This window comes from Eulemur rufifrons, chromosome 26 (assembly GCF_041146395.1).
Source record: "Eulemur rufifrons isolate Redbay chromosome 26, OSU_ERuf_1, whole genome shotgun sequence".
Taxonomy (NCBI): domain Eukaryota; kingdom Metazoa; phylum Chordata; class Mammalia; order Primates; family Lemuridae; genus Eulemur; species Eulemur rufifrons.
Genome location: NC_091008.1, coordinates 4876350 through 4894851, shown reverse-complemented (window position 1 = coordinate 4894851; position 18502 = coordinate 4876350). Strand labels below are relative to the sequence as shown.

General features: G+C 47.8%; 1 protein-coding gene across 8 annotated transcripts; it reads right to left on the bottom strand.

Annotated features, from left to right (window-relative positions):
- Nucleotides 1-1373: 1373 nt before the first annotated feature.
- CASP6 (caspase 6) lies at nt 1374-17741 on the bottom strand. Of its 8 annotated transcripts, none has more exons than XM_069459039.1 (8): nt 17674-17741; nt 17388-17492; nt 8407-8449; nt 7715-7867; nt 6915-6991; nt 4678-4853; nt 2517-2676; nt 1374-1931 (listed from the first exon to the last, which is right to left on the bottom strand). In XM_069459039.1, the coding sequence occupies exons 1-8, from the start codon at nt 17696-17698 to the stop codon at nt 1693-1695; spliced, it is 978 nt and encodes a 325-aa protein (XP_069315140.1). In that variant the 5' UTR covers nt 17699-17741; the 3' UTR covers nt 1374-1692. The 8 variants fall into 8 exon arrangements, with proteins under 8 accessions (XP_069315140.1, XP_069315139.1, XP_069315143.1 ...); XM_069459038.1 differs by having other exon boundaries at nt 17388-17540; nt 17674-17717; XM_069459042.1 differs by lacking the exon at nt 17388-17492 and having other exon boundaries at nt 1375-1931; nt 17674-17718.
- Nucleotides 17742-18502: the final 761 nt, after the last annotated feature.

Genomic DNA, 18502 nt, shown 5'->3' with positions numbered 1-18502 from the left:
TGCTTCTATGCCTAGTTTGTTTAGAGTTTTTATTATGAAAGGGTACTGGATTTTGTGGAATGCTTTTTCTGCATCTATTGAGATGAACATGCGGTCTTTGTTTTTGTTTCTGTTTATGTGCTGAATCATGTTTATTGATTTGCTTATTTCATCCTTGCATCCCTCGGATGAAATCCACTTGATCATGGTGGATTATCTTTTTGATGTGCTGTTGAATTCAGTTTGCTATTTTGTTGAGGATTTTTGCATCAATGTTCATAAAGGCTAGTGGTCTGGTTTTCTTTTTTGTTGTGTCCTTTCCTGGCTTTGGTATCAGGGTGATAGTGGCTTTGTAGAGTTAGGGAGGATTCCCTTCTTCTTGATGTTGGGGAATAGTGGACTATGGAATAGGTACCAGTTCTCTGTAGGTCTGGGAGAATTCAGCCATGAATCCATCTGGTCCAGTGCTTTTCTTTGTTGGGAGATTTTTTATTACTGCTTCAATCTCACTGCTTGTTACTGGTCTGTTCAGGGTTTGTATTTCTTCCTCATTCAGGCTTGAGAGGTGGTGTGTTTCCAAGAATTTATCCATTTTCTCTAGGTTTTTTAGTTTGAGTAGAGGTTTTCCTAGTATTCACAGATGATATTTTGTATTCCTGTGGTTATCAGTTTTAATGTCTTCCTTTTTATTTCTGATTGAGCTTATTTGAGCCCTTTCTCATCTATTTCTGGTTAATCTGGCGAGTGGTCTCTAGATTTTATTTTTTCAAAGAACCAACTTTTTGTTTCATTGATCCTTGTTCCTTTTCTCCCAACTTCTTTTTTTAATATGCAGTAGCTGGAAGGAAGATCTTTATCAAAAAGGTATAAATAAATGTCCTGCTAACCATAAAGTACAGTTGGTACTCTTGAACTGAAACTACTATATGTAAACTATTGCTTTTGAACTAGCAATTCACAAGTTACAGTTATCAAACTGAAAGCTCAGTTAACCTTCTTCGCCCTCTGGAAGGCTATTAAGAATTGGACCTTAATAGTAACATCTATTACTGCATTAATGCGATAGTCTGCAAATGGGTCTGAGGACTATTGGACAGCATAGGAACTTTAACACGGAAGATGCTTGCAGAGAATTAGATTTTGCAGGTGTTTAGCCTATAGTAGCTAAGAATTACTATGTTTTACTATTTCATCCTCAGGCTGACTTTTTTTTTTTAAAGTAGGAATTACGTTTGCCGTAAATTACACAAATAAGTAAGAATTTGAATTAGAAAAATTTAATAAATTGTAAATTTCAAGTATTTTATTAAGGGATAACAACCTAATTCTTAGGTTTCAAAAACCTTTTAAAAACATTGTACATGGACCAGCCTTAAAAAAAATTTTAAAAAACCCCCATTATATAATAAACTTTTATAAGAAAAGTAATAAAATACAAGTTAAATCAGCCAGACATTTTGCATAACCTTGCTATTTACTAAAAAAATCAAATACTACAAAAGCTTTGTAGATTTTTACTTACAGTAATTTTCTGAGGATTATGTTTCTACATATCGACCCCTTCACCATGTCCAGCATGAACTATTAAGTGGGGAAAAAGGCAGTTCTCTGCTGGGCATTAAGCCTAAAAATATTTTAAATTGCTGGACCATGTGGCTCAACCTAGTAGTGATCCTTATTTCTAGAAAAAGGGAAAGATAAAAATAGCCTCTGTTACTTAGATTTTGGAAGGAAGCGCAGCTTTTTAGTTAGCATTGAGGCAAAGCAGGGAACCTGCTTCTTCCCGATGGCGTGGGGGTCCCTGCAGGCGTCCACGCGGCGCCGAGACACCTTCCTGTTCACCAGCGTGAGCAGCTCCGTGAACTCCAGGGAGGAGCCATATCGCGCCAGCAGCTCACACAGGTCCTGGATGTACCACGAGCCCAGCACCGTCTCCCGGTGGGAATAGTAGCCTAGAACAATGAGGAGGAAAATGTTACTGTAGTTTCCTGGCTTCCAGTTACTGTGACTGAAAAACACCTCCGTAATTGACAGTTACGGAAGTGTAAGCTCTCAAACATCACTGGAAAAGACTAAGATGTGTCCATGATACAGTTTTAAAATTTTTCTGTTGACAATTCTATATAATTTCCTCCATTTCCTAAAAAAATTCCCAAGATGGTAGTCAGACAGTGATTTTTGAGAGACACAAGATTATTAGTAAAACAAAATTGTTTACCATGCAAAGAATAACTATTACCAAAATATTTTTCAACAAAGCTTTCCATGCTCTCTCAGTGACTGACAACAGGCTGCTTACAGTTAATAGAATTAGACTTTACTGCTTCACTCAATGGAGCATTCAGGATGATTTCTCTGCAAGGTAGTTTACAATTTCATTTATCTCTTTGTATCACGTGATCAAAGAAAAAGCCTGTGAGCTTCAGGGTCAAATCACCCTGTCCCAACAGAAAGACCTGCCGCAAGCTCATCAAAGGGGACACTTACAGGGGCTTAGCCGAGAGCCAGTTACGTGTTTGTATTAAACACCAACACACCTTCGGCAACAGAGTAGCACATGAGGAAGTCGGCCCCGGCAGGCAGCGTGTAAACCGAGGCCGCGTCCACCTCCGTGACGTTGGTGTCCTGATCGTCTGTCCGATGATCCACTTCGTCCAAAGGCAGGACGGGCACGTCATGCTGGTTTCCCCGACATGCCTACAAAGCACGGAGGGAAAAAAAAAACACCTCCTCTGCTTACTGTGTACCGTGATGTGTACGGCAGCACGTTGTCATAGCAACAGCAACACAAGCCACGTTAGAAGCGGTTCAAAAGCAATACAGTCAGGTCTGCTGGGGACCAGAGCCGACAAAGTTGTTTCCCTACTTACGTTTTCTTTTAGTTAATGTTTAAAAAAAAAAAAAAAAAAAAAATACCCTGTCATCCTCAACTCCATGCCAAATTATGCTGGTTGAAAGGTACGATGTAGAGAAAGAAAAAGCTCGTGGTTTTAACATTTCTTAAGGATTAACCACACCCACAGCACCAAGAATCACCACCTCTTTTAAAAGCTATAATCTTTACCTAGGGGTTTTTATTTAATCAGGTACTGCATTAGCAGACGGGGCTGTCCCCGTGTGTCATTGAGTCAAAATGACCTGCTTGGCCCAGAACAGACACCCACCGACGCGCCTTCCTCTCCTGCTCCCACCGTGAAGTCTCGAATACTTACCCACTGATCCCGACTCAGAGGCTGACACTAAATTATACTCTCGAGTGACTGTTACAAGCTGAATTCCGTCCCCCCAAAATTGATAGGCGGGAAGTTCTAGCCCCAGAACCTCGAATGGGACACAGTTTGGAGGTAGGGCCTCTAGAGAGGTGACTAAGATAAAGGAGGTGGTGTGAGCCTAAGCCAGCATGACTGGTGTCCTAGAAGAAGAGGTGAAGACAGAGCCATGCACCCAAGGAGAGACCACATGAGGGCACAGGGACGAGACAGCCATCTGTAAGCCAAGGAGAGAGGCCTCGGAAGGAACCAGCCCTGCGACATCTTGGTGTCTCAGACTTCCAGCCTCCGGAACTGAGATGATGCATTTCTGCTGTTCAAGCCACCCAGCCTGTGGCATTTTGTTACGGCGGCCCTTATAAACCAATGCTCCGCCCTGACAAGATTCTGCCGTAGCGTGACAGACACATCCATCAATTCTGACATGGTCGATTACACCGTTAAAAGCATCTGAAGCAGCACAGTCCTGAGTGATTTCAAAGTTTTCAAATAAACGGAAGGTCCCTAGTATCCCAGTTTTACAGGGCGATTTTAATCTCAGTATTATCAGGCTCATTTTCCACTGTCCTTCCTAAATACAACACAGAACGCCTGGGACTTGGCCACGTCGCCCGCCAGGCCAACTGCAGTAAGAGCAAGAGCCTCTGCCGAGGGTCTGCCACCTGCCCGGCACGGTGCTTGGTGGTTCCGTTTGGTAGGTGGCTTTGTCCTCGCGGCCCCACGAGGCAGGTGCTGTCACCCTCATGTCACAGATAAAGAATCTGAGGCACAGAAAGATAGTTTGAAAAAACATTTCCCCCCACGGCGCCGTCCTCCCACTGTGGCTCATTAGCTATTTCCAGTTCTTGTGCATTTGACAGTGTCGGGCACTCCCTTCTTGAACAATCACAGCACTATTTTCACTATTTTTTTCCCAGTTTTTCTCCTGCTCTGTCCCTCCATCTTTCCTCCTCAGCCCGGTCCTCACGGTGTCCCTGGGTTTTGGGTCACACTCACTCTGCAGGCTGCAGTCGACGGGGGTGGACTCACCTACCCCCACGGCTCCCACTACCGACGTCTCCCGATCACTCCGGTGCGTTTCTCCGGCCCAGGCCGCCGGTCTCAGCTTCTAGACTTGTGTCCCCAACTCCGTGTCCCACCCAGAAGCCAGGCAATCATCCTTAACTGCTTTCCTAGGGCCACCCCGTCCCCGCCAAGGCTGGCAGGGGGGAAACACTCTTGTGAGTCACTTCTAACGTCCATCCAAATACTGTCTTTGTGCAATAAAGATACTGAGTGGCAAGAAAGAATTATCACTAACAGCTCAAAGTGCAACTCTGATTGGCCAGGATTCAAACAGTGACTTTCAGAGTTGACTTTTAGACTTTTATCATCACATGTACAGCACCAGGGAACTTCGTAAGCAAGATGATAGTGTAATCAGTCTTACCTGAATGATAAATATCTTGGGTTTTCCAACCAGACTTTGACACTTGTCTCCTTTGAACAGGCCAGTTAGCGTCGGAATTTCGATTTTGGCGTCATAGGCATAAATGTGATTGCCTTCGCCGTGGCTCAGGAAGACACACAGAAAGCAGTCGGCGTCGGCGTGGCTGGCAGTTGACACTGTAAAGGCCCCAGAAAGGACACATAGAAATGAAAATAAGATGTTTGTTATATTCATAGGATTGGGGGGAAGAGGAAAATTTGTTCTGTAATGTAAAATATCTGTAATGAAATAATTTCATCTTTAATCAAACAATATATCCTACTGTATCTGATTTTTAAAAATCTAAACTCATTAAATTTAAAAGTCATAGAGTTTGACCAAATTTCATTAGCTTTTCTTAAACACTGAATGATGTAGAAAACATAAAGGAATTATGACGGGGACCCTCCTTTAAAACCCAGGTTACGGCCAGGTGTGGTGGCTCAATCCTAGCACTTTGGGAGGCCAGGAGTTGGTAATATGGTGAGACTCCATCTCTACAAAAAAAACAAGAAAAATCAGCCAGGAGTGGTGGCGCCTGCCTGTAGTCCCAGCTACATGGGAGGCTGAGGCAGGAGGATCGCTTGGGTCCAGGAGTTCAAGGTTGCAGTGAGCTGCGATCACACCACTGCACTCCAGCCCGCGTGACAGAGTGAGACCCCATCTCAAAGAAATAAAATGAAAATAAAATCCAAGCTACTTTGGCAGTAAATTAAAAGTCTGTTTGAATTCAGAGAGCTTTAGAGCAGACTGCAAAGACTCAGAAACTGCTACTCAGCAACCCCCAGACCCCCGACCCCACACTGCTGTATCTCCAGGGAGATACTATGTGTCTTTAAGTCGACAGCACTTACAGCTTCCAAAAGAGCATGAAGACACAAGACCGATGTCCCCCAAAGCTTGACTAAAGTAGAAAATCTGGTCAACAGCCAGTTAAAATGGCGTGTGGCTTAAGGAAGAGCTCTGAAGTTCAGAATAATTACCCAAATATCCTAATAGTTAACCGGCAAGTGATCTGGAAACCCAGAGCACGCAGTGATGACTGTGAGTGGCACTGTAATTAGAATACCTACTGCACAGTGATGTGCCAATTAAAAGAGATAATGAGGCCGGGCGCGGTGGCTCACGCCTGTAATCCTAGCACTCTGGGAGGCCGAGGTGGGCGGATCGTTTGAGCTCAGGAGTTCGAGACCAGCCTGAGCAAGAGCGAGACCCCACCTCTACTAAAAATAGAAAGAAATTATATGGACAGCTAAAAATATATATAGAAAAAATTAGCCGGGCATGGTGGCACATGCCTGTAGTCCCAGCTACTCGGGAGGCTGAGACAGGAGGATCGCTTGAGCTCAGGAGTTTGAGGTTGCTGTGAGCTAGGCTGGCGCCACGGCACTCACTCTAGCCTGGGCAAAAGAGTGAGACTCTGTCTCAAAAAAAAAAAAAAAAAAAAAAAAGCAAAAAAAAAAAAAAGAGATAATAAATGCAAATCAACACAGTTTTGAAGTCAGTGAGAAAATGGGGTATGAACAGTTAATTAAAACCAGGCCTATAGGCCGGGCGCGGTGGCTCACGCCTGTAATCCCAGCACTCTGGGAGGCCGAGGTGGGCGGATCGTTTGAGCTCAGGAGTTCGAGACCAGCCTGAGCAAGAGCGAGACCCCATCTCTACTAAAAATAGAAAAATTATATGGACAGTTAAAAATATATATAGAAAAATTAGCCGGGCATGGTGGCTCATGCCTATAGTCCCAGCTACTCGGGAGGCTGAGGCAGGAGGATCGCTTGAGCCCAGGAGTTGGAGGTTGCTGTGAGCGAGGCTGACGCCACGGCACTCTAGCCCGGGCAACAGAGTGTGACTCTGTCTCAGGAAAAAAAAAAAAAAGTAAGTCAAAAACAGGCCTATGGGACTCCCCGGCACCTGCAGCATTTGCATCTGAGACTCTTACCACCAAACGAACAGGTCGTTTCACTCAGTTCTAGAGTAACAGACTGTAACTATTGGAATGCTAAATATAAACCATAATAACTTTGCAAGGGTCTCCAAATCTGGCGGGTAATCTAAACAGAGGCCCAACCAAAACCTATCCCCCACGCTAAATGAATAATACTTTTTTGTCACACAATTATTTGTACCTGTTTTTACAGCTAGGATAAAGCACTAAATTCCAGGAAGAAGAACTGTACAACAGCAAAACTACCTACCCTCGTGGATTTTGAGCAGTAGTTCTTCTGCTTTGAGATCATTAAAGCATCGCACCTCGAATCCTAGGTCTGAAAACCTGGGGATACAGTAAAGGGAATGTTAGCTTATCAGCTTTGCAAAGCTGTCAAATACCCTTAACTTTTGAGGAATCTATACACATTTTTATGACATATACATTTTCTTTAGGAGGGGCCGGGCGCGGTGGCTCACGCCCGTAATCCCAGCACTCTGGGACGCCAAGGCGGGAGGATTGCTGGAGCTCAGGAGTTCAAGACCAGCCTGAGCAAGAGCGAGACCCCGCCTCTACTAAAAATAGAAAGAAATTATATGGACAACTAAAAATATATATAGAAAAGTTAGCTGGGCATGGTGGCGCATGCCTGTAGTCCCAGCTACTCGGGAGGCTGAGACAGGAGGATCGCTTGAGCCCAGGAGTTTGAGGTTGCTGTGAGCGAGGCTGACGCCACGGCACTCACTCTAGCCCGGGCAACAGAGTGAGACTCTGTCTCAAAAAAAAAAAACAAAAAACAATAAATTTTCTTTAGGAGGAAAAAAAATTAAATATGACAATGATGGCTTTCCCTTGCTTTGGTAGGAAAGGGTTCACTCGTGATGCAAATTCAGTTTGAACGTTGCGTGGACCGTGCAGGTGTGTAATGACAACACAAACCTGCCAACACTGAACAGAACGGAGTGAGCAAGGTCACCAGGCAGGTCTTAAGGGAGGCTGTGTCCAGGCGGGGCCTGTCCTCAACTACTCGTCACTCAAGTGTCCCATCCTGGCTGCAGATGAAACTACCTGCGGGTGAGGTTGTCCCTGTCCGCGCCGGTGCCCCGCCTGTCCGGCAGCATCAGGTGCCAAAAGAACCTCTCGTGGTTGAAGATTAAAGCGACTCCTCTCCTCTTGTGGTCCATTTTGTACGCTTCGGCCGGATCGAACACTTCGCTGTTACTGAAAAGTTCAGAAACAATCACTTCAAAGCATATTAAGCAAGAAGCCCCTCCAAGCCCAAGGTCCGTGCGTGGACAGGGGTCTCTGCCGCCCCTCCTCTGCCAGGGCGACACTCCCTGGTGCTCTGGGAAAGGCCTCGCTCAGGGAAGTCCTGAAATATTTCTGTACCAACTGATGTAAACAGCGGCCACGCGCCATGCTGAGCTCCCTGCCCCCACCCTCCGCCTGGACGTCCTTCCCCTGCCGCCCGGGATCCGGCGACTGAGGACATCAGCCCCCGGCTCAGGGCCAAGCCCTGGCTCTAGGCTCAACACGCCAATTACCATCAACCATCCCGATTATCCGGAACATCGCTCCGGGTCCTCCGACACAGAGGCAGGAACTGACCTGCCTGTCTACACAGCAGCTCCCCAAGTGCTACGCCTTGGCCTGCTCGGCTCTCCTTTCGAGCTCCCAGGTCTCATTCTGGCTTTGATTTTCACAGGCTGACCTTGACCGCCCAAGGAAGAGACCTTTTTTAGAAAAGAGCATATTTTTACCTTTTATAGAAGGCGTCTGTTTCTGTCATGTTTTGCTCCCCACCTATTAAAAAAAGTTGACTTTTGTTAATTCATTTTTTGACTTATGGTAGTAAAACCCGGCAGAAACTCCCACCCTCCTTCTGACTCCCAAACTCTTAAGGCACGTGTATGTCGGTCAGTTTAGCAGCCAAAGTGTTCAAAGAGACAGAATGAGGGGAAGTGAGGGGAAACTGCTTGCTGTTAATAATAAATGGGCCAGGAGCGGTGGCTCACGCCTGTGATCCCAGCACTCTGGGAGGCCAAGGCGGGAGGATCGCTCGAGGTCAGGAGTTCGAGACCAGCCTGAGCGAGAGCGAGACCCCATCTCCACTAAAAATAGAAAGAAATTATATGGACAGCTAAAAATATATATATAAAAAAATTAGCCGGGCACGGTGGCGCATGCCTGTAGTCCCAGCTACTCGGGAGGCTGAGGCAGGAGCATCGCTTGAGCCCAGGAGTCTGAGGTTGCTGTGAGCTAGGCTGATGCCACAGCACTCTAGCCCAGGCAACAGAGCAAGACTGTCTCAAAAAAAATAAATAAATAAAAACATAATAAGTGAGCTGTAAATTAAAGCTCAATGCTTTCTCACCCCCGATTCTTACCTGCAAAATAATAATCTTATAAACAGAAATGGAGAAAATGGTACACAAATGCATTCTGTGCAAAAATATGCTTACAGTAACATAGTTCTGTGATTATAGAGGTTGCATGAAATAAGAAAACGGTAATGAGGAAGGTGCTTTTGCAAGTATTTTCTGAAACGGAGAAGGGTAGAGTCCTACGGGAGAGCTGCGATGCAGCTGGTCGGTGGTCAGTGCGGGGCGACCCCGTGACCTGGAAGAGAAGTGTGGGTGGAGGAAGGGAAGGCAAAGGCTCAGAGCCTGAGCCCCTGAATGACAGGTCTGCATTTGAAACCCTCTGCTCCCCTCTCTCGATCAGACTCCCTCCTCCCTAGACAGCCTCTCAGGGTCCCTCCCCACTGCCCGGGGCAGTGCTGTGCAGCAGGACTTCCTGCAGTGACAGTGACAGAATCGCTCTGTTCTGCACCCACCGTCTCATCCCGTAGCCACTGGCCACGTGCCGACTGAGCACTCGAAATGCAGTTGGTGCAACTGAGGAGCCCAGTTGATTGGTTTTCAGTTAATGTAAAAAACAGCCACTCTCGGCCGCAGGTTCTATACCGGACGGTGCAGCACGTGTAGCGTCTGCTATGATAAGGACCTTCCACTCGTGAACCTGTTTTTGCCTGATAAACTCAACAGCTTGGAGGGCGGAGGGAAAATAATGAATAAACAGAAATAGTGACGGTATAGCAAGATAAGCCAGTCGCCTTAGGCTGTTCCTCCTGGAATTCACCCAAACAGACCCAACCAAGACCCCACTGAGGTCCCTCCCTGTCCCATAGGATCGAAGTCACCTTAACCTTGGGCGTCAATTTCTGGTTGTGAGTGTTGCAACGCAGATTCCTGGATCCTAACTGAGACGGTCAGAATCTTGGGGGAAGGGGGTGGCAGCCTGCATTTTTAACAAGGTGATCTTCACACTGAAGTCTGAGAGCCGAACCAGGCTCTCTAAGTGGTCCTCCCTACGACAGCCCGGATGATAAGGCTCCTTAGTCGGACCCCCCAGGTGAGCACGGTAACCCCACACACTGCCCTGCAGAGACAAGCACAGCGAGTCCACTCCTTGCATTTCCAAAACCTGGCCAGGATCTGCCTCCTTTCAATAACGTCACCTCCTTATCTTCTAACCAATTACATAAAGAAATAGAATCGCTTCAAACCGAGCAATTTAAATCCATGTGGCAGAACGCCAAGCGTCCTCCAAGAATTCTGCACAGCTCAGAAGGCACCAGGCTCTTCCTCGGTGCAGAGGGTGTATCCGAAGGAAGGTGCGCCAAATGGCTGGTCACCAACCTCACTCAAGTCCCTGAGGCTAAAAACACTGCAGGTGTATTCTTGATTGTCTTTAAAGCTCTCATTTCTCTTATTCTCAGCGAAGGAGCTTCACAACTCTGCTTAGATGATGTCATTCAAGATGTGAGTTTGGGTTGTCTCAACTATTGCCCTCAGCATTGTCAAGACCTACGGATTTAGGAATGGCCAGCTAGTATTAAGTAGCTGCTCAAGAAATTTTTTTGTTTGTTTGGTTTTTTTTTTTTTTTTTGAGACAGAGTCTCACTCTGTTGCCCAGGCTAGAGTGCCATGGCGTCAGCCTCGCTCACAGCAACCTCAGACTCCTGAGCTCAAGGGATCCTCCTGTCTCAGCCTCCTGAGTAGCTGGGACTACAGGCATGCGCCACCATGCCCGGCTAATTTTTTTCTATACATATTTTTAGCTGTCCAGATAATTTCTTTCTATTTTTAGTAGAGACGGGGTCTCGCTCTTGCTCAGGCTGGTCTCGAACTCCTGACCTCGAGCGATCCTCCCGCCTCGGCCTCCCAGAGTGCTGGGATGACAGGCGTGAGCCACTGCGCCTGGCCAAGAAATTTTGTTTAAAATAATATTCAGGCTGTGTGCAGTGGTGTGCACCTGTGGTCCTAGCTATTTGGGAGGCTGCAGCAGGAGGATTGCTGGAGCCCAGGAGTTTGAGGCCACAGTGCATTGTGATCGTGCCTGTGAGTAGCCACCGCACTCCAGCCTGGGCAGCGTAGCAAGACCCTGTGCCAAAAAAAAAAAAAACTTTCAGAGCTAACAGATTTGGCACTGTCGGTGAGGAATTCTTTTCAAAGTGTTTTTTGTTGTTGTTAATATTAATGCCATGGATGGAGAAAGAAACTTTGGTTCTGAGCCCGGCCAACTCTAACCTTCACCCTACAACACCAATGAATGACCAGGGCCTGTGGCCATTCTAGCAGAAGTTGAATCAGAACAAGGAGCACTGGAGACAGATGTCAGGACCTCTGTTCCAATGCTCTTCTGGAATTGATAAACTTTACCCACAGATTCAGAGAAAATACATGAGGGCTACCGTCACGGCCACCTTGAGTAGCATGTACCAAGCAGGCGAGCTTTCTAGAAGGGTGCACTTAACAAGTATCATTATACTGCATGAATACAAAAAAATAGATCTGGCTAAAATCATAAATGGCTTTATCGACACGGAGAAGATACATTTTAATGAAGGAGATACCCCATCCGTCATTATCAAAAAACGTGTCCTTTCTTAAATCTGATTGACCTCCTTTCACTTCTCTTTTCCACCATAATGTAACTGCCACCTCCTTGTTCCTTAAATCAGTGTAATTTTTACAAAACAAATCACTCACCCTCATTTCACAATCCCTCCAGATAATTCTACCAACTGCCATTAGTTTATGGCTGGGCACTTGAGAGACCTTATCTCACCTGTGCAGCCCAGGAGCAGGGGGAGAGAGGGGGGACTGGTCTCGCCCAAGGCCAGGTCCCCCTGCAGATTCCAAAGTCTCCTCCCACCAGAGACAGGCCAGCCTCCTTCCCCCACTGCGTGGTCGTTTCTCCAAATTTCTCTGCTCATTCTGTCACCACCTTCATTCACCGCTGTCCCTATGCAAACCTACCCATGGCCGGGCGAGGTGGCTCATGCCTGTCATCCCAGCACTCTGGGAGGCCGAGTCGGGAGGATCGCTCGAGGTCAGGAGTTCGAGACCAGCCTGAGCAAGAGCGAGACCCCATCTCTACTAAAAATAGAAAGAAATTAGCTGAACAACTAAAAATATATATAGGAAAAATTAGCTGGGCATGGTGGCGCATGCCTGTAGTCCCAGCTACTCGGGAGGCTGAGGCAGGAGGATCGCTTGAGCCCAGGAGTTTGAGGTTGCTGTGAGCTAGACTGACGCCACGGCACTCACTCTAGCCTGGGCAAAAGAGTGAGACTCTGTCTCAAAAAAAAAAAAAGAGAAAGAAAGAAAGAAAAACCTACCCTTGTTCTCCATCAACAATTTGTTTAAAACCCCTCTACTGAGCAACCCCGTCCGGCCTAGATCACACACTGGAAGCGGGTGGGGCGGAGAAAAAAGGGAGGGAGAAGACCAGGAAAGGAAGGAGGGGAGGTGCGGGGACTGGTGGCCCCCCCGGGCTGCCCGGCTGCCCCCGCAGCCCGCTTGTTCCCGAGGGGGAGGTTCCCGCAGGGCCCCGCACCCTCCGTGCACCACGAGCCCCTCTGGAGCGACCAGGGCGTCTTGCAACCTGCCCCGGAGCGAGGCTTCCTTTGCAAACACAGAACAAACCACCCGGGAGCGAGGCGCTCTGCAGCTGACTGCTGCGGGTCGAACTGCTCCCCTCCCCTCGCCAGCCTCGAAGTTTCCAGACTTGACCAGTCATGCAACAGTAACAGGGAGAACGTTTAAAGGGCGCGTTTCGCCATTATTTTGTACAAGAAACTTATTGTGACTCTAGCTCGCACCGACAGGAAGCAGCCAGCGGGTTCCCCGACGCGATACCGGGGCCGCCCTTGGTCAACTCGGCCGGGCACCCGCGGGCTGGTGACACTCTCATCGTTACTCGGAACGGCCACTTGGTTTTACTTTTCCCTTGGAAGTTAGCAAACGCGAGCAACCCCCAAGACCCAGCCTTGCATCCGGCCGGGGACGGGGCGCCTTCGCGAGTGTAAACGGCCCGGGGACAAAGGCGGCAGCGCCCCGCCCGGCCGCAAGCAGCCGGCGGCCAGGTCCCGGGGTGTCCCCGCTGGACCTAAGCGCGTCTCTCCGAGACCCGCAGCTGCTCGAGGGCTCCGGAAAAGCCCGAGAAGGCCGCGGCCCCCGCGTGTCCCCGCGTGTCCCCGCTACCTGCACGGCGAGCCCTGCGGAGCGCCCGCGCCGAGCTCATCGCCGCCGAGCCCGCAGCCGACGCCGGCTCCCGCCGCTTCCTGAATCCCCTCCCGCAGAGGGGACGCCCCGCCCCGCCCCGTCCCTCCGGCCCGAGCGCCGGGGAGGGGAGAGGGACGCGGTCTCCGCCTCCGACGCCGGAGACACCCACCGGCCCTCCGGAAGTGCCAGGTGCCACCCGGGGGACAGGCAGGTCGCCTAGCTCGAGGCGGTTGGAGGTCACCCGCTGTGCGCTCTGACTCACTCGATCCCCGCAGCCACAGAGGTTTGCGGTTCCTGGTCGCCGGCAGCTGCTGAAGCTGCGCGGTGCCAGTGAGCGAGAAAGAGCCACAGGTGGGAACGGTGGACGCGCCTAACCAGCCGCGGCTCCCTCGCCTGCCTTCCTGCCGGTGCCCCCCGCTCGGGGGTCCCACACCGGCTGGTCGTGAAGATCCTTAGCTGCCTTCACTGCGCCCGGAGATAGCATCAGCCTCGTGCAACCTGGGGCCAGGGTTGTTTTCCAGGCCTGCTCTCCGGTGGCGCAGCTGACCCGCCCAGCCCGAGGCACAGACTCACCTGGTCTTGACCCCCACCCTGGCCCTGACTCAGCACAATCGGATAATTGCCCCACCCCTGTGGTTCCCAGCCCGGCCCTGTGCCCAAACTATCTTCAAAAACCCTTTTCTCCCAAATTCTTGGGGAGACAGGTTTGAGCATTTCCCCATCTCCCCACATGGCGCCTGCGATATTAAACTCTGTCCCTGCTGTAACCCCTGCTGTCCCCGTAAGCAGCAGGCAGAGAACCCGGGAAGCTGTAACAGCACAGGCGTGACTCCTTTTACTGCACTTAACGCTTAACACGTGTCATTTTTTTTTTTTTTTTTTTTTTATAAATTGCAGGATTGTGGCAGCCCTGCCTGGGGCAGGTCTATCAGCGCCATTTTCCCAAGAGCGTGTGCTCACTGTGTGTCCCCGTGTCACATTTTAGTGACTCTCGTGATAGTTCAGACTTTTCCATTATTACATCCGTTATGCTGATCTGGGATCAATGAGCTTCGACGTCGCTATTGCAATTGTTTTGGGGCACCGTGACCCGGCCTGTATAGGACAGCGAAGTTAACTGATCAATGCTGTGTGCTCTGACTGCTCCACCGACCTTGACCTTGACCTTCCGCTCCTGTCTCCCGCCCTCTCCTCCAGCCTCCCTAGTCCCTGAGAACAAAACTGAAATTAGGCCTCGCAATAACTCCACGATAGCCTCTAAGAGTTAAAGAAAAATCCACACATCTCTTACTTCAAATAAATGATGAAGAAGAAGAAATAACAAGAAATGATGAAGCTTAGTAAGGAAGGGACGTTCAAAGCCAAGCCAGGCTGAAAGCTGGGCCTGGTGGCGCTACACAGCCAAGATGTTACTGCAAAGGAAAAGTTCTTGAAGGAAATTAAAAGTGCTGCATTGGTAAACACACAAATGATGAGAAAGCAAAACAGCCTTGTTGCTGATATGCAGGAAGTTTAAGTGCCTAGAGAGAAGATCAAAGCGGCCACAATGTCCCCTTAAGCCAAAACCTAGGGTTAGAGTTAGCAGGGCTCCAACTCTTCGATTCTGTAAAGGCTGAAGGAGGCCAGGCAGCTGCAGAGGAAAAGCTGGAGGCCAGCAGAGGCCGATTCTGGGGGTTTAAGGAAAGAAAATGTCTCCGTAGCACGAAGGTGCAAGGTGGAGCAGCAAGCTGCCCAGAAGGTCTCGCTGAGGTCCCTGGGGAAGGCGGCCGCGCTAAACCCCAGGTTTGCAAGGTAGATCGCACTGCCACGTATTGGAGGAAGATGCCACCTGGGACTTTCATGGCTAGAGAGGAGAAGTCAGTGCCTGGCTTCACGGCTTCAAAGGACAGCTGACTCCTGTTGCCAAAAATAAATAACGAGGTTCATACTTTGGAAAAAGGAGAGCTTTTCTTCTTATAAAGGGTAGCAGCCGTTCCAAGCAACTGGGAAGCAGAGCCCAGGCCACCACCAGTCAGGCACGTGTGCCTCAAAGAAGAGACAAAAGGGACAGGGTTTTATACTGTGCAGGGTAGTCAGATATACATATTCAACAAGCCATAGGGAGAGTCATGAATATTTATGAAGGGAAATCGTGCCCATGTGTAATTGTGCTCTCTCCCATCTCCTCATGGCTGGAGTTAGTTTTAAGGTGTTTCTGGGGTCCCCTTGGCCAAGAGGGGTCCATTCAGTTAGCAGAGGGCTTAGCGTTTTATTTTTAGTTCATACGCTCTCGTTAGGAGCTGGTGACTTTAAACTGAAGCCAGTGCTCACTTACCATTCCGAACACCCTACGGCCCTTAACGACGACACAAAACCTACTCTGCCTGCTCTATAAACGAACAACAAAGCCTGGATGACAGCACATCTGCTTACAGCATGGTTTACTGAATATCTTAAGCCCGCTGTTGAGATCCAGTGTTCAGAAAAAGATTCTTTTCAAAATATTACTGCTCGCTGACAGTAATTAATGTACCCGGTCACCCAAGAGCTGTCATGGAGATGTACAAGGAGATGAATGCTGTTTTCCTGCCCAACACAACATCCATTCTGCAGCCCAGGGATCAAGAACTTCTGACTTTCGAGTCTTATTAGGAAATCCATTTCACAAGACTATAGCCGCCAGAGATAGTGATTCCTCTGACGGATCTGGGCAAAGTATATTGAAACCTTTCTGGAAAGGATTCAATATTCTAGATGCCAGTAAGGACAGTCATGATTCACGGGAGGAGGTCGAAATATCCACATTGACAGGAGTTTGGAAGAAGTTAAAAAATTAACTGGGCGGGGTGGTGAGTGCCTGTAGTTGCCAAGGGAACTCCTCAGGGACGGCTTTGAGGGGTTCAAGGCTTCAGTGAGGAGGTAACTGCAGGTGTGGTGGAAACAGCAAGAGAACTAGAATCAGAAGAGGGGCCTGAAGATGTGGGCTGAATTGCTGTGATCTCATGATAAAACTCTCACGGATGAGCAAAGATGGACTCTACTCCTGGTGAAGATGCTGTGCGTATTGTTGAAATGACGACAAAGGATTTAAAATATTACATAAATGTAGCTGATATAACAGCAGCAGGGTGTGAGGGGGATTGACTCCAATTTTCCAAGAAGTTCTGTCGGTCAAATTCTATCAAACACCATCCCATGCTACAGAGAGACCTTTCACGAAAGGAAGAGTCAGTCAATGAAGCCAACTTCATCACTGTCTTATTTTAAGAAATTGCCACAGGCAACGCTCAGCAACCACCACCCAGATCGGTCAGCAGCCAAGGACACGAGGCAAGTCCCTCCACCAGTAGAAAGATTATGATTTGCCGAAGGCTTAAATGATCTTTATCATTTTTTAGCAATAAAGTATTTTTAAATTAAGGTATGCATTTTTTAACACATACGCTAATGCACACTTGATAGACTGCAGTATAGTATAAACATAACTTTTATATGCACTGCGAAACCAAAAAAAAAAAAAAAAAAAAAAGCACTTTATTGCAGCGGTCTGTAACCAGACCCAAAATGTCCCTGCGTGTGGCTGTAGGGGTGCCGTCCTTTCCTCAGCGCGAGTCACTTTATAGGACTTTAGTAACTTACTGTAAATGCACTTTGTTCGGATAGGGGATTTGGGCCAAAGTAAACTGGAGGAAACTCCTAGATTTCCCAGTCTGGCTTTCACAGCTGAGCTAATTTGGGGAGGGATTCAAGCAAGAACGTACAGAACGAGGGTCTACAGACTGTGGCTTTTGCAGAGGCAGAGCACGTTGTCCTGACCCATAAAACGCCACCCAGGGTGCTCATCGGGTGAAACGCGGTGCTCAACGTAACAAATTCATTCTAAACGCCAAGTCACCTGGTCCAGCATTTCAATACTCAATACTGATAAAGTATTGATAATGACTTTCAAAACTGTACCTTTTATAAAAGTTTGAAAGAGAGTATCCATTAAGGGTCCCAAAGATTTCAACCGGAGCCCAGGTTGCTCACGTAGCCACAACCACACTAGTGCCTTGTCTGACAGCTGCCACCAACTCAAGTCGGGCCTAAGCAGTTCGGTTCCTGCCAACGACACACCGTCAAAGCTGGGAACGTGCCCCTTTCTCAGAACGTATTTTTCCCTCTGCCCAGTTCTGCCTGTATTGACTTACAAAGAACCGCCTCCTTTGCTGTCCTTCTCACTTTCCAACTGTGGCCACAGGTCACCCACAGGATATACAGGACTTGGGGTCCCGGGCTGGGGAACGCCGACGCCACTGGTGAGCAGAGATCAATCCGGGAACACAGCTGAGCATTCCAAGAGGCTGAAGAGTTTTCAACATCCATAGACATTTTCAGAGGGAAGGAAGTTTTCTAGGATTTTCTCTTAAGACATCTGTTAATAATTTTCCACGTAAATAAGAAGATCTATAAGAGACAGTTATTTGCATATCTTACCTTTTCCATTCCTTCGACTCCACATTTGAAGACTTGAAAAAAACAGTATCAAGAACCACCTTTATTAAGACCACAATTAGTAAAAGTTACAGTTTGAAAAATATCCCAGAATCTACCACGGGGAACAAGTGCTGGGGAACAAACATCAAAGCAGGAGAGCAAATAGCGCCGTGATGTGTTATGTTCAACTTCTCACTTGTCTCATTGAATCCATCTTTTCTCCAATTTAGGCAAAGGTTATGTAGCAAAAGATGACATTTGTCACACGAGTGGTTCATAAAATGGAAGTGGCTACGCTTCCGAATCTTGTTCACGGCATCTTCTGGGCATATTACGTAATCCTTAGGTGAGCTGGGTTTGCTCCCTGGGAGGAAACCAGATGAGGAGAAACAGACATGGAAACCTTGTCCTTGTAACTGGTTCTCACAGATGTGTGACTTATTTATATGCTCAGTGGGCTAAAGAGAAGCAACAAATTATGTGTAATTAGAGAAAAACTACATTCAGTTCTTTTCAGGCACAAATGTGTATTTAAAATTTCCTAGTAAACAAATAATACTTCTATTAATATAAATGAAGAATCTCCCACATTTCCAAATAATGTTGAACAGACCTCATAATGAATTTTGCATTTGATCTCTTTTTTGTAAATAATGGTTGTGAAATTGAGTTCTATATTCTTCTTTTTAAAAATTCTCCCCCCGAACACACACGTGTCAAGACGCTTTGGCACACTGAGCAACACCGGGGAGATACCTGGGAAGGTAGACGCACCCTCCCCACTTCCCCCGCTTTTACTCTGGGGTTTTACCATCAAAATATAAACTCT

What these genes read in the sequence shown, in the direction of transcription:
- CASP6 (XM_069459037.1), bottom strand. Translation starts at nt 17,568, where the DNA reads ATGTCTATGGATGTTGAAAACTCTTCAGCCTCTTGGAATGCTCAGCTG. An exon ending in AGCAAAGGAGGCGGTTCTTT is followed by an intron (nt 8,450 to 17,387) that starts GTAAGTCAATAC and finishes TTTTTTTAATAG; the next exon opens with GTGGGGAGCAAAACATGACA. An exon ending in CCAAGATATTTATCATTCAG is followed by an intron (nt 2,677 to 4,677) that starts GTAAGACTGATT and finishes CGTGCTTTGTAG; the next exon opens with GCATGTCGGGGAAACCAGCA.